The sequence below is a fragment of the Diadema antillarum genome, unplaced genomic scaffold, assembly GCF_040938485.1.
Source record: "Diadema antillarum isolate AM-2024a unplaced genomic scaffold, OU_Dant_1.0 scf00000063, whole genome shotgun sequence".
NCBI classification, from domain to species: Eukaryota; Metazoa; Echinodermata; class Echinoidea; order Diadematoida; family Diadematidae; genus Diadema; species Diadema antillarum.
The window spans coordinates 3,704,044-3,727,838 of record NW_027270952.1 but is presented as its reverse complement, the minus strand read 5'-3'; the positions used below and the strand labels follow the sequence as shown (position 1 = coordinate 3,727,838).

Genomic DNA, 23,795 nt, shown 5'->3' with positions numbered 1-23,795 from the left:
CTTTCCACACACAGAATGACATTGACGATCGAGAACCATCGTTTCGGTGTGCAGGCTTGTAGACGGTTTTAGAGAGCGAAGTCAGTGCACTTTCTCGTGTTGATAGCGCTGTTGAACGTCAAAACGCACCCATTCATCCAGTATTTGTCTCAATAAAGCCGTAATTATGAAGTGTGACATTACCTCTCACGCGACAACCTTGTAGCCAATTAGTCCCTTTTAAACCTCACGGAAAACTATGAATTTGTTTCGGAGATCTGTGCAATCGCGTGAGTAATTTCTCACATTCAAATCAGAAGCGGCAAAAACAGAATGAGCTATCTCTTATTAAACGACGATATTAGAATGGTGACAAAGGACCATTACAGCAAGTTAGGCTCCCAGTCGTATATGTTTTACAACTACTATACCCTTTCCCATCATGATTAATTGCCTTCTAATTTTCTATCGTTGCCGCAAATTTGTGCCACACAATGACAAGCTCCATACACTAAAGGCAAATGCACAGATACAGACAATGTCTTATGTCGAATTACAACATGAAAGCAAAGTAGACATTGCTCTTTAACCCACCCCATGACTCTGCGCAATATGCGATGTGTGTTTCTATCATAACCATTTTGTATTTTCCATCATAACCAGAACCTTTGGGCCTTTGTTCAAATGCCGTTAGATTGGGAGGGGGGGGGGGGAATGATGGTCAAGTGGTGTGCACATAGTTGGCAAGAGTCAATTGTACCTTTGTCTCCATCCACTTCGACAGGACGAATCTCGGAAAAATCATGTTTTTTGTGGTTTTTTAATTATTTTTCAGATTTGTTGCGCGGCTCCTGATCTTATACCACATAATATTTTATCATGTATTTACCGTTTATCAGTCAAATTGCGTGAAGTTGCTTAGTATCAACACTACAGTGCGTGCCTCATATAACACTCGATGATAACTTCTAATACATACTGATGGTTAACTGATCAGATTTATCGAATCGAATTGTTTTCGAAGGGCCTTTGCATCCTCTCCACACCTGAATCAACTATCGAACAATCTCAATTCTAAATTAAAACAGCGAGTTTTCCTTCTGCAAACCTCTCGATACTGGGAAAACGTGAGTTCACATGGACACCGTACGGTGTCTCCAAGCTCAGCGATTATGTTGACGCTTTCATTTATCGCTCAATTGCTACATTTGTCGAGCAAACCAAACAAGTTCTCTTCCTATTGTTCGTGGTCAATCGAACCTTTCTTTAAACCGAAACACGAAGGACCAAATACACCACTTCACTTGGACGAATTTACCTCCCCAAGCCAAACATCTCTTTTCCTCACTTTCCCCATCCATTTCTCCATTTCGACATCACCTCTCATTTCTCTTGCAATGATTCGTGTTGACGTGTACGTCCACCAAATCCCTATGGCAAGCACGAAGTCGTCGTAAGTAAACGCATGAGAATGAAACTTAAAATGGCAAAGAGCCGGTCTCCTTGAACAAACACTCGTAGCTTAACTCGCAGTTAGTGCAAGCAACACGGCAGCATATCATTCCTTCTTAGCACTGTTTGAGGTTGTGCAGATTTCAGGAACAGTAACCAACGTCAGAACTTAGGGAGTGCTAACTCAGAATTAGATTCAACTCACTTTAGTTTCCATTAAATCATTAAATGTTGCATGCAAACTAATGTCACAAATATAATCTAAATACATCAAATGAAGCAAAAGATGTTTTGTTTTGTTTTGTTTTTCATGGGAAAACATGATGGACAACAAAGTATCAGGAAAAATGAAAAAGCGCACTCGAATATACGATAGATTAGTAGACAGGTCAGTCCTCACAAAATAGTCACTAGTGACAAGGTTACTTGATTAAAAAAATATGTTTAAAATCACTCCGCACTTTGCTATCGCTGTTGATATTATTCCATTAAAATATACAAATAAGATTATTGATGATTTCGAATTGAGGTAATCATTATTGTTATTAATTCTCATATCATCATTTTCATCACATTATTATTACCATCGTTCACCATCTCCAATACTATATCTGTTATATTAACAATGATGCTACTGTTATCAATGACAATACCAGAAAGACTATGATCATTGTCGCCAATTATGTCATTTTTTTTTTTTTTTTTGGGGGGGGGGTTTTCACTTCTCATTGTCACAATGAGGTATTCAAATGAATATCTTTTTATAGCAGTGAGTTGGTGTTAAGATTCCGAGGAAGACCAAGTGATAACACCCCCAAATGTAGTCAAATTATTAAATAAAACCTGCTGCTAATTTCAATGCCATCTAGCTCTTTCACTTATACTTCGTATTGTACAGCAGGTAGTAAGGAAACAAAAGAAAAGAAATGAATCTTGGGAACTTAACATTTTCTTTTTCTTTGATATTACTGTAAAGTATCCCTTATTTTATACCTACCGTCTTTCTCTTTCCTTTAATACTGTGTCGTTCTCTTTCAGTGGCTATAAATTCCTTTAAACACATCATCTAGAGGTGATGTTTCCTTCAAACTGGAAATAATCATGTGCAAGGTAAAATGAGTTTCGTTTTTATTGTTTGGATTTTTGTAATTTGGATTTAGATTATTATTATCTTTGTTATCATATTATCATTCTTACTATTATTATTATTATTGTTATTATTATTAGCATTATCATCATTATTATCATTATTATTATTATTATTATAATCATCATTATCATTATCATTATTAGTATCATTATTACGTTCAAAGTTCACGTTGCTGAAAGCTCATCATAGAAAGAGTCGGTTAAGTTTGGTGACTGCGTCAGTGGCAGAGACTGGAGAACGTTTCACTGGACTTATGAATTATTATGCAATACAGAATAATCTTATATAGTGCCTTGAAAAACATACCAATGCAATAAGCAGTTGTATCTATATATCTGGAGAAGGGGAGAAAGGATTGATGGTTGTCATCGTGGATAGGAAGAGAAAAATGTATTGGTTGTAAAAATAGAGTTGAAGAGATTTTGTGTGAAATTCCCCCCCCCCTGAATTTTGTGTTTTTGGTTGAATCCTTTACTGAATTCGAAGGACGTTCACTTCCACCCAACCTCCTTTCTTTCTTCCTTTCTTTCTTTTTTTTTCAAAACAGTCTTAGAGAGCTGAGGTTATAATCTTTATCCACTGTTGTCCGATATGGACGCCAAAGTCCTCAGTAATCACCCATAGAGTTACCCCACAAACCGTGCAGTGTTAATCAACAGTGGATTCAGCTCACCAGCTCGATCGATACACTTTGCACCGGTACATGGTCTATCCGACTAGCGAGTTGGTCCAATCATCAGAAACACGATGTGGACAAAGGCACACAACAGGGGTTAACAAAGGGGGGCTTGGAGGGATAAGAGGAGGAACATAGAGTAATGCAGCGTGGTCAGACTCTAAACTCGGGGAAACAAAGACAAGCTCGTCAGTATTAAAGGGATTTTAGCCATTGTTCCCATCCAGGTCGTACTCGGAAGGTTGCTACAACGAAACCTTTGTCGTGCTATCGAGCGACTTTTGAACAATACACCTATTAAAAAAAAATCGTCAGCATTCTGATTATGAACTTCCAAGACAAGACATTTAATTGCTGTCACAGACACACTCAAGACATACAGTACTAGCGAATGCTGCCTTGTAATATTTTTTTTTCTGACAACTGATGTTTTTATATTTTTGATCAAAAAGTAAGAGTTATCCTCTAGTCATTGGTCGAAAGAGCTTTACGTGACTATAGGCATTTTTCAGCCATTTGAGAATGTTGGCATGTTTGACACTCGGCGTACAACATGTACTTGCAAAGTAGCGTCACTTTTATGACGACATTTTCCAAATAGTATATAGATCTATTATTTTGAGAAATGATGTCACAAAGCAATTTTGACATTATGAAGCAATTCTTCCATCGTGCGCTGCTTCGTACCGTCAGTCAAGTGTAGGATCCCTCCCCAACATCGCATTCACCACACGATTTCTCGTCTCTTATTTTCCCCTTCTTTTTTATGATTTTTTCCCTCCAAAATGTTAACGAAGTATGCTCTGCCTAATTTCGAGTTTTTTGTTAAAGCTTTAGACCTCGGTGCCTCCAAAAGTATTATGATACACACTACGGGGCTACACGCGAATTCCAAGTCGTTATCTCCCCATATGAGGTCTAAGTGCCAGGGACTATCAACGTCTAATGCATTTCTGTTTGATGTTACGTTTGCAATGATGTGGCTCAGTCGGTAACGGGTCTGCCTTGCGACCAAATGGCTAAGCAATGTTGTGTGTAATTATACCGTCCCCTCCATTAAGAGGCAAAACACCATTTCCCACCGATGGGAAATTAAATGGAGGTTCCATGTGCGAGACAAAGTCAAGGACTCACTCACGTAAAAGACCCCACTTCATTCATTCATCGCAAAGCAGAACGCTATTTGAAACCCAATGAAGTGTTCCGTCCATCACTGTTCCGTCCATCACATACCAACACCAGAAAATGATGTCGATCCCTCTTGGTTCGCCCCAGCTGACTCCCAATAGTCCATCCCAATAGTTCCAATGCTTCACTTAGTTGTGCAGAAAGGCAAGCACACTTTTGGGAAAGCATACATTTTGTGAAACATGCATGGGATTAGTATATACGTGAAATACACATTATCAACTGCAAACGCGTAATGTATGATGAATGTTCATTGAGATGGGCGGTATTGTGAATAGTCATTCCTTGTCTAGCTGGCTGTCTGTTTATAATTAGCTAAATGGTAATAATCATGTAAATCAACCAAGTTGCTAATATATGATCCTCTATCTGCATGTGTTCTAATTTCAGTTTGTGTGAATTATTTTTGTCTAACCTCGACAACAACAACAGCAACAAGTCGCGCCAGAAACATGTTTGCAAAAGTTAGATCAGTGATTGGTAAATTTTGGTGTTTTTCTTCACATCCTCTGATGTACTCCAGGTGCAGAGACTCCTGCGGAAACTTCGCCGAGACAGTGGCGATACTGCCAGCGAGCGGAACTCAGACTGCAATGCAAGTAGCTACGACAGTGGCCACGGGGGCGACAGCGATCGAGACATCGCGTCCAGCGGCTGGGGTCATAACAAGCCCAACGGCGGCATAAAAGCGACAGCGCCATCTGGCGATGGGAATTCTCACCGCTCCTCGTCTTACCCACGGATTGCCGCATTGGCTGCGCAAAATGTCAGCACGAACAAAAGTGAGTAGCCTCATTCTCCCACACGTTACTGAATCTCAACCTCACTGACTGCCAGAAGTAATGAACAACTTGGCCATTTCAAACTCTGTGCACACACACACACACACACACAAACACACATACAAATCTGCTATAAGGCTTAACCATACTGCTTTATCCATTTCAAATTTATTGTACATAATTTACTATTAAAAAGTACGTTCCTAGAGATAGTGGAGGATTGTAATAGTGTGAGTTTGTGTGTGTGTGTGTGTGTGTGTGTGTGTGCGCGCATGTGTGTGTGTGTGCGCGCGCGCATGTGTGTGTGTGTGCGTTTGTTTGTGTGTGTGTCCCCTACATTATGGAAAGTTGTGCCTGTTTTGCATGTTTCTTGTTCAGGAGAATGCCAGCGTAATCCTTTCTTCTTTTCTTTTTCAGCTGACACCAAGTCAGTTGGCAACATATGTTGTTATGATATGCTGAATTCTGACATTACTAGTGTCGACCTGCTCAATGAAATATTGCTAGTGGTATGTTGATATGATTATCCCCGCGAGCGTTGAACTTCAGAAATTGAATACCCAATCGTATGATCCCACTGTCTACAATATTTCTTATTATACCAGCGGAGGTAACAAGTGCTATTGAGACGTTCCTTCCTCAGTCACCTCCTACTACATGTACTACCATATTTTTCCCCGCTCCCTCTCCTCTTCATTTTCTTATTTTTTTTTCTCCTTTCGTCCTCATTGTGACCTATGAACATGCCAACCAAGGTTACAATTGAATATGAGCTACCATGTTTACCATAATATTGACTCCAACAATGTGTGTCTGTTTTTTTTTTGTTTTTTGTTTTATCACAGCGCCACCTGGAGGCCACCGCCCTAGCTACATGGCTAGCCCTCACTGCACGCCAGAATGTCAGACACTGGGTCACTCGGATGAGTGCTGGATGCCCAATCTTTCCTCTGCCAACAAGCCTAAAACCGTCCACTTTTCGAAATACGATGATAACCGCTCTTCAGGCGGCAGCTACCGCAGCTACCAGTCAAACGACCGTCCGCCTGCCACCAGCCCTAAACCCCCCAATCCTGCCATCGCCTTTGGCAACGTTTCCAAAGTGAGTCAGAACCACAAACCGTTGCCAAAGGGCGGCATCCTTAACATGGGGCAGCAGTCGCCTGCATCGAGGGACATCAGTGGTTACTATGGCAACAGCTCTTCGACTGTGACGGAGGATGAGCGCAACGGAGGTGCCCTGCCATTAACACCGATTAGAGAGCATCCTTTGGAGAGGAACTCTCAGGACAAACGGAATAACACACCCAGCGTGGTTGTTACCCTACATTCGCCAGACAAGAGCAGAGGAGAAAATGACATCAGACAAAATTGCTATCGCAATGACATGAATAGAACAGATTTAGCAGCACAGGGGAGATCCTATATAAATGGTGTGAGTCAAGCGCACAGGAACGATGGCATGACGAATGGGAGAATACCCAGCAGTATGCATAACGGACGAAGCGACAGTCGCAACTCCAGTGGTGACAGCCGGAATTCGAGCACGGATAGCATGTCGTACTCGACGTCGTCCGGGGCGAGCAGCGAAATGACGCCAGTTCGCTACTCGCCTGACGAGGTCGAGGCGGTTCTCGAAAAGTGTGGAGCAGACGTGAGCTCCGGAGTGTCACCTGATAATGACAGACTATACACAGACTGGGTCTAGCTTGTGGCTACCTACACAGTATGATCCCCCTATACAGTGCTCTTGTGACAACAATAACGCATGTATGGTATTTTTTTCGTCAATATAATTTCTTCTTTTATTGCTGGATAACGAGATGTAAATATTATTTATTTCTTATGTGAACGTTTGTCACAACGATATGAAATTGCAATCTAAATGATGCAAGTCATTGAACTATCATTCTTATGCAAGGGCTGGACCTACCCACAGTGCCTTTGCTTCTGCTTTTGCGTCTGTCAATATGTTTGACCATGTCTTAATGTATATGAATTTATCTTGACACCAACGGTGTTTTGTCTGTGGTAATTCCAAACATTTTTTCTTTTCCACATTTCATAATTACTGTGAAAGTTTTATGCGAACTTGTAAGTTTGCAAAAGTTAGCAAATCGCGTTAGAGCTGATGTTTCGGTCATACTCATTATTGCTTCCAGCAGAAACCGTTTGTAATCAGCTGCCGAAAATGAGCAATATTGTGTCATGAACACAGTACGACAGCAATACATTCCTATCTATGTTAATGTAGAACCCATGACATACATATCCTCAGTACTTGTGGTTGTAATTATCAGTCGAACAGTATTTATAAGAACTTCATCCTGGACATTTAAAGTAGGTCCGTGTCAGAGCATAAGCAACCTTTCGGACTGATATTATCGGATCGTAGTGAGGTGTATAACTGTATGAGATGATAGAAATGTGTACAATTATCATCTCATGAGCACAAGATGGAAAAGGCTTTAGATCATGGAGACGTTGTCTACTTTACTCAGTCTATGCATTTCATTGTAGAAGTCCATTTATGTATTCAGATTGCAACCGAGTACAACCATAGCAATCGTGTGATGGTACTACCTACATATTCTTAACTTTCTGCGTCGGTTCCTAGTACTGTACATGTGGGTTTTTTTTTTTCATGCTCTATGATTGTATTTTGCTTGTTTGACAAGTCTAATATTGCATCTGTGTGCCGATCCATGTTTATATACAGAAACAAGATTATTGGCTGAGTGTTCTTGTGAAAATTCTTATCGTGTGAACTGCTAGTTGCACCGCAATGTGTACTGAAATGTTTATTTTGTATATTTTGTAGACGTAGTAAGTTATAAAGTGAGTATGTAAAGATGACATTTGAGCTGTAAATTGACAAATAAGAGAGTAATTTTCCATGCTGTAGTGATTCCCCGTGCCCTATTCTCTCTCTATCTCTCCCTCGTTCTCTCTCATTGATTTTTACCGGTATCCATCTATTTATTTATTTGATTCCTTTCAAATTCCTTCTTGTGTATCCCTCAATCTCCTATAGTTAAATCCTGTGCATGATGACATGAACAGGTCATATGAGTTGCCAACATAAGACAAAAGTATTTAAAAGGATAGCACGGAGGTAATCAAGTTCCTGACATTCCGGATCACAATTGTGTAATCAACGATCAACTTTAAAGCTTCATATTAGCCGTAAACTTGACAACCATAATGTTGAGATGCTTATTAAGAATACCGCTTGATATTCATTTAAGCCCAATATAGGCCTACCATTGGGATTCGTCGAGAGAGTGGTAAAAAGTGACGCTGCCAGTCCTAAGATTTAAAAATATATAAATTATCGATGGACTTCCCGTTTTCTAAACTTGCCTATAAACCCTTGTAGGATGACACACGTGGAGGTAAACCTATAGTGCCAAGTGGCGTACACCACAGGTAACCTTTCCCATGAATTTCCTGTGGTGTACAATCTCTACAACGACAGTAACAAAACTGTATAGAATGTCTCTTATCATCTGTTTGAATCTATTCTCGAATGGGACGATCTTGCTTGAAGTTGTACTATGATTTTATTATTATTATTATTATTATTATCATTATCACTGTTATTATTATTATTATTATTATTATTATTATTATTATTATCATTATTATTATGATTATTATTATTATTATCTTCATCATCATCACGATTATTATCATCTTTATCATCATCATTTTATTATCATTGTTAGTAGTAGTAGTGTTAATAAATTGTAACACTGACAATCAACCAATATCTATTCAAAAAGAAATTCGGAAGTGCATCCTGGTTAATCAGGGTCATGCAATTCCACAAGATTGCTCTATGACAATCGAGATTTGCATTGTATATTTTCTAGCTAGATCGGTTTGATTTCCAAAAACACAAAGGGGAAAGAAAATAGCCATTGAATTATTAAGATTTGGTTTGATCAACTTTAGATTTGAAGACATCGGGTTGGTTTAACAAGCTTGATCAGTACATGGAGATCACACAATAAAGGCTTTGTTTGTTTTCAACCTCTTGATTATGATTTCGGCCAACGGACATGACCGTTCTTAATGGGGATTACATCACAATCGTCTTCCGTTTGTAATCCTCTGTTTTTCATTTTATTATGATCGTTTTTTATGATGGCGGGGAAGGGGGTCGGTATCACCAGACGTTTTGCTTTCAAAGTCTTCGTTGTGACCGTGATTCTTCTGGTAGGGCTGGACTATGTCAGCTATTTAGTGATAGCGCCACCTCTTGTTACATCCTTACCACACGCGGATGTACTTCGCAGTGTGGTTTACCTTGTGAGAAAAATATTTTGCCATGTCATAACCTTGCTTGCAATCCAACAAGGTTCACCGCAGTGTCGATGAAAATTAGCCACAAGCCATATACAAAGATCATTATAGTTAAAAGTCTGGCTATTCTTGTCCAGTGATGCTTTGAAGATGCATTCTTGCCCGATGTGAATATTGACTGTTATGAGAAACGAATGTAGTGTAAAGGCTTCAGCGAAATGAGCATGCACATGCTCCGAATTCTGGCATTCACCAGTTTCTTCTCACGCGTAGTTGAGAAATGTGACTTGTATTTACTTAAAGGTCACTACAATGAGCATCACAACTGGACAACATCCATACAACAGTGCAGTCATGTTTTGAAATGTATAAGTTCATGAAAGAAAGAAAGAAAGAAGCAGGAAATGTATCACCTGTCTAAGAGAGGAGATCATCTGGAAGGGTCATCATTGAACGTAGAGAAAAGGTTACTGCATATAGAGTTTTCCTATAGGTCCACTGAATATTATATACATTCCAGAGTAATTTACAAACGAGTTTGGTCACTGGAGTATCATACATGGCTTTTTGAGACGTTTTAAGAGTTGATGTAACTGGCATAAGATCTCTGTCGTCTGTCATTATTCATTAAAATAATACTTTACCAAAAATCATGTGATCATTGACTTTGATGAATGATAAGCACAAGGGTTCATCTGTATCTTAAAGGTCTAGAACATCCCCATTTTAATCGCAGTCATTCAGCCAAAGAAAAAAATAATTGTTGGAGGCATCCAAGCTGATACTCTTATCAGAAGTGCGAACGTCACAGGAAAGATTCATATTGGCACTTCAATCAATCATCACCGTCATAAGTACCGGGATGAAATATGTAATATAAAAGTACTTTTACAGCGAGCTCTTTTTACCTGATACTGAAGGTTAATTACTTGTAGTTATTGAAATAGACGCCAGCGAATACTGATTTACGAAGCAAAAAAAAAAAAAAAATGATGCATGATGTATATTCACTGCCTCTTTATTACTCTGTCAGATTTTTTTTTCCTTATTGTTTCATTTCTGTATGACAATATTTACATTATGAAAGTTGTCGGAAAGAATGTTGTTGCTCTTCATTTCCTTTTTGCATGTTAATGATATAAACAGTCTATTGTATTTTGTTATAGCTATTAATTGTGGTACCTATCATACAATGTGCAGATTGTAATAAACGTATGCTGAATATCAAAATATGTGTCCCATGTGGCTTTCGTTTACCTCTTTCATAATGATTTTGTTCTATATATGCAGCTATATAGGTACATTTAAAACAATACACACAGGACAAACAAGATACACTCGACTGAAATTCAACCGAATACAAGCGAAATAGCATATAAAAGATCACGAGTGAGAAGACAAAAACAATGATTAGAAAACAACAGTTAATACAAGGGTGTATTTCCTTTTCACAATACATGTACTTTAATAAATTACATGCGTGGTCTGCAGATAATGACACTATTTTCACATGTTTTTCATCGTCATTGTTAGCGCAGAGCTGTTATGAAGACCCTCTAAACATCATATACTAGTACACCAAGCTATTCATTTAATAAAGGATGTAACATTTCAAATAATTATGTAAAACTGATATGCAATTAATCATCACATGCCATGTGCCGTCATTTCGACATCTGTTAACGTGGACTTACGTTGTATGACTCATTGCCATGTCCTCCCACAGTGACAACACCATGTCTCAATCCACTCAAACATGTTGTGTGTGTGTGTGGTTTTTTTTTTTTTTGATATGGGGGGGGGGGGAGGGTAGGAGGCGTGGAATATTTGGGGGAATGATTATAGCTTGTCGTTTTCATTTTTACTAGACCATAGATTCCCTGAAAATAGAGGTCTGGATTTTATGCACCCAAGGTTATTTGAATATCTGAACAGGCTCATTCAGTTGGATTTCTGTGGACCTTTAAATCAGACCAGTCACGTACACGACGTATCAGTTTCGGCGTCGGAACACGACGTGTAGGCCGACGTGTAGGCAATATGAAACTATTAAAGGACCAACGTTGTGTTCAAGTCTCTTGGGTCTTAATTCCACCTATTACTCATCGTAGCAGCGTTCAGTCACTAATCGGAGTACACCCTCTTCGTCTAGCTCTCGCAGCAAAGCAAATTCCCGAGGCATCTCGTGCACACCCACTGTGCCGTTTTTAGAGTAAAACTGTCTCTTATTCGGTTCATAGTAATGGTATCGCAGTTCTCGGTTCCGGGAATCTTGCGGGAACGGATAGAACCCATAGATGTCAACATCATCACAGTGTAGAAGAGCGGCCGTAACAACAGACAGTCCCGTAGACGGCGCGGGAATCTTCCAAATCCTGTAAAGAGAAGGCAAACCCACACAAGAAAATATTGAGGAACTTTATTGCACTATGCATCGTTTTCCAACTGTAATATTAATGTCATAAACATATTGTTGTAGAAAACCGACTTGGGGTCAAGAGGGAAGACTCTGCAAATCCAACTTCAAGTTTATACTGGTGAGCCAGTGATTTTTCAGCATTATCTATAACTGGTCTTTTAAAAACAATCTGAAATTTTGATAGGTTACATTTTGTTATGCTATGTTATATGTATATGTTATATATATATATATATATATATATATATATATATACAATATATATATATATATATATATATATATATATATATATATATATATATATACATAAGAAGAAAGAGTCTCAAGTACGCCACGGATCCAACGAGAAGTTTTTTATTACAAAATTTTCGGTCTGCCCTAGACCTTCGTCAGTGTAAAGACAATGATAGACAATGATATCATCTTTACACTGACGAAGGTCTGAGGCAGACCGAAAATTTTGTAATAAAAAACTTCTCGTTGGATCCATGGCGTACTTGAGACTCTTTCTTCTTATGATTACAACATTCGAAATCCAACACGTGGAAAGTTCCAAGATATATTTTATATACTTGTATAATCGATATGTATATACAGTATGTATATGCATGTAAACATGTATTTATATACATATGCACTTGTATACATAAATTTTGACAAAATAAAAAATCCGAGGAAAATATAATTTAATGTACAGAGAGCTAATATAGCAAATACAACTCTTAGAAGTGTTCAAAAATAATCGAAAGCGTCTACCAAGGAACTTATCTCGCTGAGGCGATTTGCCAGGATATTGAATTCTTTTGGAGTATTGGAGCAAAAGTGTAAAATAATTTCGATCGCATGCAATTGACTTTTATATTCATGAAACAACCTCCACACTCAATAGTGGACATAAATAAAGCACTTGTAATGCGTCATCAATCTAGTAACCTATTCTGAGGCGCAGAGGGGCATTAAAGTGAATTATATAGGTATACATAATTATAAGAATGGAATGAACAAGGAAGAGATAGAAATGTATGTAAGAAACGAGCCTCTTTGATGTCGTAAAACTATGAATTTGCAAATTTCATGCTGGTGATCATACTTCTTTGGAAATGGAATAAATGAAATGAAATAAAATAAAATGAATGAGTATGTAAACAAATCCAAAATACATATTCAACCAAAACTAGACACGACCATAAATGATATTATATGACTTTAGATTCTTTTTTTAAATGTTCTGTGGATTCTACTGCTCGGATCCTCAGTGGAAGAGCATTCCAGAGACAGAAATAAAAAGCTTTTTCTTCGAGATTGGAGATTTTTCTTTGGACATTTAATTGTTTACTGTTACAAGAGCGGAAATTTCTCCAGGTAAAAGATTCTGAGACAAGGTTTTGCAAATATTTTGTAGCCGAAGAATGTACAGCTTTTTATGTGTGGAGCAGGAGCAGGCTCCTTTGCATGCGCTGATACCAAATGAATTCATAGTGCACATGGTCCAAACATCAGAGGAAACATAACCGTTAGTGATGGAAATCGAGAACTACTCTGCTGTAGTTACTTGTGCCATGTGCAATGTGTCTGAGTAATTATTGCCGTTTCAACACTCCGTCTCTGTGTTCTGGGCCAAGGCTTGCCTCAATGTTTTCCTGCTACCGGTAATGACACAATGAAGGTTGCAGTAACATCGCTGTAGTAGCAGTTTCTCTTTCCATTTAAAGGAGTTACAGTTATTTTGTAGAAATCCACCTCAGTCAACAAAACAGGAGTAGAACAAGCAACCTGCTCAGAAATCCCATTGTCAAATGCAATGAATGAAAGGAAGACAACCAAAGCACCATTTCTATTGAGGAAAGTCCAACTTCATAATGACAATGCATAATGAGAGGAATAGAATTTGTGTGCATGACAGACCAGCAGCTAACAAGGCTAATCAAGATGACAGTCAAAGCCAACAAAGAGAGAAACAAGTCAAAGGGATTAACTATAATATTCAATCTTCCACAACGAGACAGGCTCCACATTCTGTCTAGCAGATTGCAAGATATATAATCTAAATACTGGTTATGTTATGAAAGTTACGGCATATCTCAAACGGTATACGTGATGATCGTGCCCTAGCAATCTTTTTCTGTTTTCTGTCAAGGAGATAAACAACATAATAATTTTCAAGGCCACGAAAATGGACACTAAATAGCCCATTTTATACAAGAGTTTCAATCGAACTGGGACACGATATTGTAAATACAAATCATCATCTCCTCCGGTTGGGTTTGGTTTTAAGTAATTTATGTTCTTTTCTGGAAAAAGAAGAAGAAACATAATTTATCATAAACATTTATTTTATGCTTGCGAGCACGTGAAATCATTCTCGGAAATATGTGGAAGTATGTTAATGATGTTTATTTGGGGAAGTAATTCTGTTCAGGATGAAGGAATGCAATAAGGGAAAACACCAATCTTTAAATCACATTTAATTCTTGTTAAATATTCTATTCTCAAAAGCACAGAACATAAAAGCCGCCTAACAATGAAGTGACAATTGATATTCTAGAAGATAGATATATGAAAGGAAATTAGCTTAAATGAAGGGAACTTTAACTATCCATTTTACAAAATGGCAAAATCTCAAAGTAGACAAACTGGCATGGATGAGCCCGGAGCAACATGTCTACAGAGAGGGAGGTAGGGATGGAAGAGGTAGAGAAAAGGGTGGAAGGGTGGGGATAGGAGGGGAGCGGTAGAGGAAATGGTGGGAACACTGGTTTACCACTGGGTGGGAGACATAAAAGGGAATAGATTCTATTTAAGTGTCTTATCTACTAAACTATCTTTTTTATAATGGATATAATCTTTGCTGCAAGTATAGCTTAAAGGTATTAGCCCACATTTGTAAACCTGCAGCAATTGGTCTCATAGTTAGCATGGAGTTTGGGTATGATTGCAGTAACACCTGTGCAAAATTTCGTTCCAATTAGTCCATTACTTTCATAAAAATAAATGAAAATGCACCGTATGCATGCGTATAACGCTCCCTAGCTCCTGTCCACGTACGTACTACATGCATGCGATACATGTGTAAGTTACATACGTAGCTAGCCCGCGCTCGTAATTCGATTTTGGGTCGGGTTGACCCGGTTTGAAAATTGATTTTAAAACGATGATTTTCTCTCTTTTTATCGAATGGTATAGACAAAGAGCAACAGGTGAGGTATGTTATTGTTATAACTTGTACTTGAAGTCATATTGGACCTGTTTTATGCAGTTTTGATTTTCGTGGGTTTGCAAATGTGGGCTAATACCTTTAATTTCATCGATTATAACTTTTATGCAATGCTGATTTGTGTTGATTTTGGTAGGGCCTACAAATGTATTTTGATTTTTCATGCATTTATTTTGAATAAAAGATCCATAAAGGAATATGGAAAAAAAAGCAACAAAAAGGATCGTATTTCCGACACTGTTTGAGGTCATTCTAGCGCGGAAGATCGGTGGATACTGCTAAGGCCTGATTTGTCGATTACTGATTATCAATTGTAAAAAATTACATAGCAACCGCGAACGGGTAAGCTCTGAGATTGTAGTACTTCCGGCGAACCCTTTTGGCTAACATATCGCAGTTTCGTAGTTTACCCAACTGTATGAAATGAACACATTTCTTATGCATATGCGTACATCTTAGAGTAAAATTCGACAGTCCTGCAGGCATATGCGAACTGCGTTTTCACTTTAACAAAACACCTATGTGGAATTTTACGGATGAAGATGCAAACATAAAGGGAGTGTCACACCGTTCCGGGCAAGCTACGCGGGCTTGTGGCGAGGAGGTAGTTTCCAGCACGTAGAAGATTTTCAGCGGGCGAACAAGAATGTTTGCAATTTTCATTCATGCCTTGTCATACCGTACCTGGGGAAGTTTTGCGGCTTGACTTACGGGGAAACAAATTTACTCCCCGGAGCTGTCCGCAGTTGGTCCGCACCTGACAGTATCTAGCGCGTATCTCGCCTGTAGTTGCCCGGAGGTGCTCACGCAAGTCCGATTTAACCGCAGCCAAGTTTTGAGCATGACCAAAACTTTTCCGGGTGAGTCGCGGGAATGCCCGGAGAGGTCCACGCAGAACACCAGTAGGAGGCCCTTAGCGGCAGCACTTCCCAGGCAACTCCCACGCAGGTACTTCGCAGTCCCGTATGCAGCAAAGATAATGAAATTCTGTGGGATTTCAGCCATTCCATCAGAGGAATTTCTTCACTGAGTTGTCAGCCCCCACGCGACTGGTACAAAGGTCACACAGTATACTCGCAAGTATGATTTAAGTAGAACGCGTCCAGCAAGTAAGACACTCGCTCAGATTTTTTTCCGCCCTCAGGAATGTCCGGTATGCTAGAAAATCCCTACACGTAACAAGCCCGAGTAGCTTGCCCGGAAAGGTGTGACAGGGCCTAAACACGGTTGCGGGTAAAAAAATATGCGTGCGCACCTCCGGGCGACTACGGTTGAGATACGTGCTAGGTACTGTCATGTGCGGATCATCTACAGGGACCTCCGGGTAGTCAAAATTGTTCTTTGCAAGTCGCACGCAAGGCTTGCCCGGAAAGGTGTGACACGGCCTTTACTCTCATGAAATGAACTACGTTGATGGAATTGAAACGACCGAGTGAGGGCGCTCAGCCTCAAAATACCCCGCTCCAAGGGCAGAAAGAGGGTAGAAGAAGTTTTACCATCCCCTTTTCCAGAAAATCAAGGAAAGTAATGGACTATTATGAAGGCCGAGCTATGTTCTGCTATAGAATGAGACCATGAAACTATTAACAGCCAGTCTATTGTACATATTGCAAATTGTACACACTACTAGTAAAAGAAAGGGTATTACACCAACTTAAATTTGTACATGACAAATCCTTGAACACTAACTAGTGTTGATCACTTTACGGTATCTTTGAAATTCTTGTGGTCAGTAGCTAGACTGATGTAAGCATTGTTTTTTAATGGCTCACAATCATTAAAAAAACGGCTGTTGATGTGTTGTTATTGTTGTTGTTTGTATAATTGCCAGAAAGCGCAGACAGACTTTCGCAAAATGTGTGCATTACGAAGACACCATAGAGCTATCTTTCATTTCAATTTGCTTTACATTGACATTTTCCATTATCTGCATTACAGTTTGCTGAGGTCATTTTTTTTTCTACACCTTGTTGTTTTACGAAGAACAGGTAAATATACATTAATAGTCGCTAGAGGTTTCATTACATCGACCAGGGTATTTTGGCTTGGTTTGGTTCTATTGAAGATGGTGAATTTTCTTTCCTTTCTAATTTTTTCCTTTCAAATTCACTGCCAAATAGCAGCATTCCATTCTGAGAAAAGCACGCATAACATAATTAATTGTACAGCTAGCGTATTCACTTTACCATTGTATCTTAGGTAATATTCTTAGGTAATAGCCAATGAGTCACTTGACTGTGTATATATTAAAAGTTCCAATCCACAAGATACAAAGATTAATGACATAGATATCTTCAAAGCCTTCGACAAATATCAACTGCTATCCAGTTGATGAAGATGGAAATGAGTCAGGAATAATAACATAATAATAAAACATACGATCAGATGTTCATATCTATTTATTCCTATAGATACAAGTCTGGTCTACCAAGATGAAAGATGGAGAAGCCTACAAAAGAACGAAAGTCGCCCCGAAAAAGGGTGGTGAAAATTAAGATATGACATTAAAGAATTTCGATGTTTGTCTACCAGAGTATTAGAATAACTGGTAATAGAAGAATAAGTGAAATCGTTGCTATCGTTTGATTTCGCGAAGGTAGAGGAATTTCAACACAGGGATCCCAGAGGGAAAAAAAGTGTGTGGTGGGAACATCCCAATCACGTTAACAGAAAAGGAACGTTTGGCGTTGTGAAGATTTGTGGTTTGACATTCCGTTACGTATGATTGCGCAAAATGTCTCACACCCCTCCCGCAATCCTCTGTTGTTGTTGTTGTTGTTGTTGTTGTTTTGACAATTCAGCCACTTTCGATTGAATCCTGTTGTATTTGGTGCCAGTTTGGCATTTCTATTCTAAAGGAAATGAAAAAAAAACAATGTTTATCTGATACTGTTTCACATTACTTCCTCTCTTTTTCTAGTTCTTGGCAATGCATACTAAGGCACTGTGAGAAGTTGAATAAAAATGTATACAGTACTAGTTGCATTCAAGCGTATATGATTAAAAAGTATTTTCGCTTTTAAATTTTGGAATGATTGGTTGTTTAATGCTGTCACCATCTGATCAGATATATGTATTTCATGCAATTTGTTCTTTCTTTTTCCTCTGGATTAGTGAAATGAAAAGATTACGAGAGATCACGAGACTGAGACCCACGAGTCATACAGCTCACGAGTATGCAGCCCACTAGTCATACAGCCGACTAGTTATACAGCCCACGAGTTCGACACTGAGTAAATAAAGCCCACGAGTTCGACATCAAGTAAAATAAGCCCACGAGTTAAACAGCCCATGACTTCGACACTACGCACACAAAGCCCACGAGACCGCACTACGCCTGAGGGCTCGGTCACACTGCCCAAAAGTCGCGTAAACGCATGAATCACGTAAGAAATTTGGTTTTGCGTGCTTTTCCGTCGAGAATTTGACCATTTTCGCTGATTTACGCGATGAAAATCACCGATGAATTACGCAAGAACTACGGACAGATCACGCACAACACGGGTTTGATGTGCACCCTCGGCAGCAGGAATTGGCCTGACGGGAGATGATAAAATGACTGTTTTAACATAGCGCCAATCATACGTGAGTTGTTAGTGATACATCAGTGATTCATCAGTATTTCATAAGTATTACATGCGCTTATTTACGTGTTCTGTAAGAGATACATACGCCAATATATTTTTTTGTCAGTGATTTTCAGTGATACGCAGGTGTTACAGGCGCGAAACATGCGTCGATATGTCTGCTAATCGTCAGTGGAAAGTCGTTGGTGAACGCGATAGCGGCAACATTTTCGCGAACGATCACTGATATTCCAAGCATATTTCGCGCATTGTTCGCGTAAGAACTACGCAAACTACGCAAAATTACGAATTTTCTGCGAGAAGAAAAGGGAAAAAATTATGTCCTGTCCATCTTCTAGCTAGAAACTGGGAAAGGCTATTAAAAGTAGCACAGTGGCATTTTCAAAGGTCTAAGATTACACCTTACATTGTTTTTGTCCTTTTTTGTGGGGGGGGGGGGGGGAGTGGGTCCCATGAAGAGCAAAATTTTATTCAAAAAAAAAAATAGCGTGACAGAACTACTCCTAAAAGCCACAAGTGTAGAAATACATACTTGATGTCGCTGATGTCGCTGTTCAATTAGTTACAATCTCTCGCTCGACAGCGCAGCGTGACAAAATTGCACTAGCCAGTATTATATTTCCCCTTCATTGAACTCCCTGTACAGGTACATATTTGTAATTGACATGCAGATGGCGCTGTTCATCCTGTCGGTCTCGCGAGTCTTCCTTGTCTAGTGTCGGTCTCGTGGGCTTTCTTTACCTAGTGTCGGTCTCGTGAGCCTCTTTTGCCTGGTGTCGGTCTCGTGGGCTTTCTTTGTCTAGTGTCGGTCTCGTGAGCCTTTTTTTGCGTATTGTCGGTCTCGTGAGTCTTTATTGCGAAGTGTCGGTCCCATGGGCTTTCTTTGCGTAGTGTTGGTCTCGTGAGAATTTTCTGCGTAGTGTAGAACTCATGGGCTGTATGACTCATGGACCTATTTTTTATGTCGGTCTCGTGGACCGTATGACTCGTGGGTGTCGGTCTCGTGGGATGACCCCATTTTTGTCTTCGCGCCTATGTGTGTACGTGTGAATATCTGAATAGTCATAATTTCATAAAGGTTGTTTGGTAAAACAGGGACAATTTCCCCATCTGCACATGATGATGATGATGATCCACAGCATCTGTTATAGAAACATTCAAAGGCGCAGACTCCTCCAAGACAGTTAGCAATTGAATGTCCGGTGGAAAATGTGAGTTTTGAGTGAGGCTTTGAAGTGATCCAATTTGTCAATTTCACGGAGGAAAGATGGGAGGGGAAAGATGGGAGGGAGTTCAAAAGGCGAGGAGCAATAGAGGAAAATGCCCGGTCTCCGTATCCCTTTATATGTGTGATGGGCACCTGGAGAGTAAGGCCAGATGAACGAAGGCCAGGGCAGGCTGCCCTGTCAGTCTCTGATTTTTCGCTAGATAATTATATGTGATCTGATATTCGACATTAACGTAAAGCACTTACTCAACAAGAGAAACTGATCTCGCAGCAGAGTTTAAGGGTGAGCATATCCACAGATTCTATTATATTTGTCAGTAAAAAGCAAAATGGTTGTTACTGAAATTATTGAGATACCTGAACGCAAGATACATCAATGATTCTGGACTGTAGGCCCATGATGGCTGGAGATTCAGAGTTCTGTTAAACAGCGAAGCTACAGTACGCAGCCTTTGAGGATGTCCCTTCGGGTACCACACAATTGTCTTGTTGGTAATGCTGTACGTTCTCTCTGCGTAAGGAAGTCCCTTGTTATCTCGAAGTAAGTCACTTGGCACTTTTATTTTTGACAGTTCGAACAATTCTTCTGTGTTTACTGTAGTTAAACTTATCCTTGACCCGACATCAGATGAGAAATTTCTCCCAACGGGCGCGAGATTCAGCCTGAAAATAAAATCGTGTTCGTCGATTTCGCGTCCACACCGACTATACTCCAGTACCCCAGAGTTCCCGACGACAGCACATCGTGGCCCGATGGTTGGTAGTGGTTCCGTCTGGTTTTGTGCGATGATAGTAGATTCATTGACGCCGAATTGAAAAGCCTCCGCTGCGATGCCCATGCGAAATATTCTGAACGTTGTGTTTGTGTCCAAGTATTTCATAATGATTTTGCTGTAAGACAAAATAAACGAGGTATTAAAAGGGAGAGCTTTTCATGGCACTGTTTGCGCAATTCTGACATCTACATCGATAACTAAGACGTAAGAAAAAGTCATTCAAATATAAAAACATCGATGAGATATGCTGAATAACATCATATAAGATATAATAATATAAATTTAAATTACGAAATGCAAGAAGAAGGTAGGAAGCGTAGACCTTATTGGAATTGGGTTGATGACAAGAGAAACATTTATGAAACAAATAGAATTCAAGATGTTTTATCAAAATCGTATACCTAAAGTTATTAATGGCATTTAAAGTATCACAAATTTGCCCCACAAAAATGAAATATTCTAAGCAAGTGTGTATGACATTTCACAATAAAAGTGACGATGTCATGGCTTCACAATGCTAGACGTACAAAACAGATTGCTTTCATTCGTGTGTGTGTGTGTGTGTGTGTGTGTGTGTGTGTGTGTGTGTGTGTGTTGATTGTGTCTTACCGTGAACTAGCAACAGCTGTAGCTGATAATGGCCTCTTCATGTGCTTCATATGTTCAAAAGTCGACATTAAAACTGTACTGTCGTATGTATGTCGAACGGATACTTCAAGCCTCGCAATCATAGCTGCTGACTCTGAAATAGAAAATACAAAACTGAAGTAGTATTTTACATCATTGTCGATCCAGTATGATTGTAGTATAGTATGATCGTTTTAATGGGATAGAGTCTTCAATATTGACACTTTTCTAGGAGAGGACCCGCCAATTTATACACCAAAGTCAGGAGGGACATTTGGGGGAAGCATTTTTTTTTAAATCTGATTATCTATCACACCATGTAGGCCTAACCCTCACAGCACAGGGATATCAAAATAAAGTAAAGAAAGCAAAGGGAACAACTTCAATTCTTACGTTAGTCGATGATGCAAATGAGTAATTCAGGTTTTTCATGTTCTACAAACATAATACCCTGGTTTTATTGCTTTGTGCCTATATCGGAGCATTTTCAACTTGTTAATACCATGATCCCTTATACGATACATAAGTTCTATGTGGAGTGTACACAACTTGAGAATGTTGTTTGATGGTTGGAAAACAAATCTGATTACGTCATCATTCAGCTATTTCTTGATACTGCAGGGAAGGAATTCCGTATGCTTCTGAAACTTGTATGGTACAGGTTTTATTTTGATTTTAGTTTGATTAATATTACCATTTATTTATTTTTCGTGTGTGTGTATATAAGTAAGTTATTCTGTTTTCACTGAAGCAATTATGAATGTTGGTCCTACACGTTTGTTTGTTCTTAATGTTTTTAACAAGGACCCCTTTGCAATTCAGCCCTAACTTTGGCTAAAAGGGCAATCCTTTCCATGAGTGGAGAACGAATACATAAAAATGAATAAAAAAAAAAACTAAAGAAAAAGATGAATTGATTTTCAACTATACCTGATCCTCTTTTGCTGATGAGTAAATGCATCTTCCCCAGGTTGGCTCTCCACACAATACAAGCAACCAGGATCACAATGACGAGAGCCCATGTTCTTCCCCGGCAGAAAATTGATCGTTTCATCCGGAAACGGAACGGATACATGCTTGAGCAGCAAACTCACAGCGATTTCATATCTTCCCACTTCTTTGAATCAGTATGATCCGCTTCATAAACTATACACGGTCAATCTCTGCTTGGCTCACTCGCGTAGAATACGAGCGTGCGTAGAATGATAACCCACAAAGACTGACACGTTTCATTGCGTGATATGGGTTATTAAAGGTAACTGTGATATCGATTACAACAAATTATGCTAATAAGATAATGCGTTGACATCATTGGTTCATAAAGATTGCTGTGAAACTCACTCCAGTCAAAAATTCAGCAAACTGAATCCCCGATAGATATAAAAGTCGTAATTACGAAATTAACACTATGTTGATATGAAGGGACGATCATTGTAGATTATTCTTTTTTATTTCACCGGTGTAAAACTTAAGCATTACATAATGGGAAACTTGAGAGACCATGACATGATTACCTCATCTTATTTGCATATGTAACTTCGACAGGGCTCCAGGGAACTCCATAAAAGGAATTGAGTCAGTTTTTGGTATATTCCAATGAAACTGTGTGAACATTGATAGTCTCCTTTAAATCTACTCCTTTGAGTCAAACTAAACATTTTCACTGTCTTCTTCTTCACGTGTTCTGTTGTAATGTGATGTGATATGATGTTGTAATATGATGTTGTATTATGGGTTCTTTTTTGTTGTTGTTGTTGTTGTTGTTTTTTGCTCTTTTTTTGCTTTTTGTTTTTTTGTTTTTTGTTTCTGTGTGTGTGTGTTTTTTTTTTGTTTGTTTGTTTGTTTGTTTGTTTTTTTTTTGGGGGGGTATTTCCTCATTGCCATATGTTGCGGATCCGGTCCAGGGCAGCATCAGTCGCAAGTTCTGAAAGCCTTCCTGGGAACATCCGCAGATGGCATCGTCCTCCACGATCATATGACGCAGTTTAATTTAGTTCTATTTTGTTTTTTATTTTTTCTGTAAAATAAACCGTAACCAAAAAAAAAAAAAATAATAAAGTCTGTCAGTCACAAACAAACTACAAGCTTCAATGTCTGATGCCTTTTTACTTAAATTCTAATAAGTAGTGGTTATTAACACATTTGACTTTCAGAGGATCAAGGTCATATAGGCTTACATCCAAAAATCCCACGTACGACAGCACTACTATGTTGAATCAAGCAAAAGTAAATTAATCAAATAAAATGCATATTGTAATCATACAACTCCCCATGACAAGATCATCATGCAGACCTGGTTAAAATTCAACACAATTCCTCTGAGTATTAAAATTTAAGTGGAAGAATATTTCGATGATATTATATCTTCCGATGCTTCAAGAGGAATAGGCACTGATACATATTTTA

At 38.9% G+C, this 23,795-nt stretch overlaps 1 protein-coding gene across 1 annotated transcript; it reads right to left on the bottom strand.

Annotated features, from left to right (window-relative positions):
* Positions 1-11,633: 11,633 nt before the first annotated feature.
* On the bottom strand, positions 11,634-21,421 carry LOC139716272 (CMP-N-acetylneuraminate-poly-alpha-2,8-sialyltransferase-like). Its single transcript, XM_071627840.1, has 3 exons — positions 21,372-21,421; positions 20,344-20,877; positions 11,634-11,910 (listed from the first exon to the last, which is right to left on the bottom strand). The coding sequence occupies exons 1-3, from the start codon at positions 21,419-21,421 to the stop codon at positions 11,634-11,636; spliced, it is 861 nt and encodes a 286-aa protein (XP_071483941.1).
* Between the last annotated feature and the right edge of the window lie 2,374 nt (positions 21,422-23,795).

Excerpts from the sequence above, each read along its gene's own strand:
- LOC139716272 (XM_071627840.1), bottom strand. The coding sequence starts at position 21,421 with ATGAAGCACATGAAGAGGCCATTATCAGCTACAGCTGTTGCTAGTTCA. Across the intron at positions 20,878-21,371 it reads ACAGCTGTTGCTAGTTCACG|CAAAATCATTATGAAATACT; the intron begins GTAAGACACAAT and ends TTTGTCTTACAG. Across the intron at positions 11,911-20,343 it reads TTGATGTATCTTGCGTTCAG|GATTTGGAAGATTCCCGCGC; the intron begins GTATCTCAATAA and ends TTCTCTTTACAG.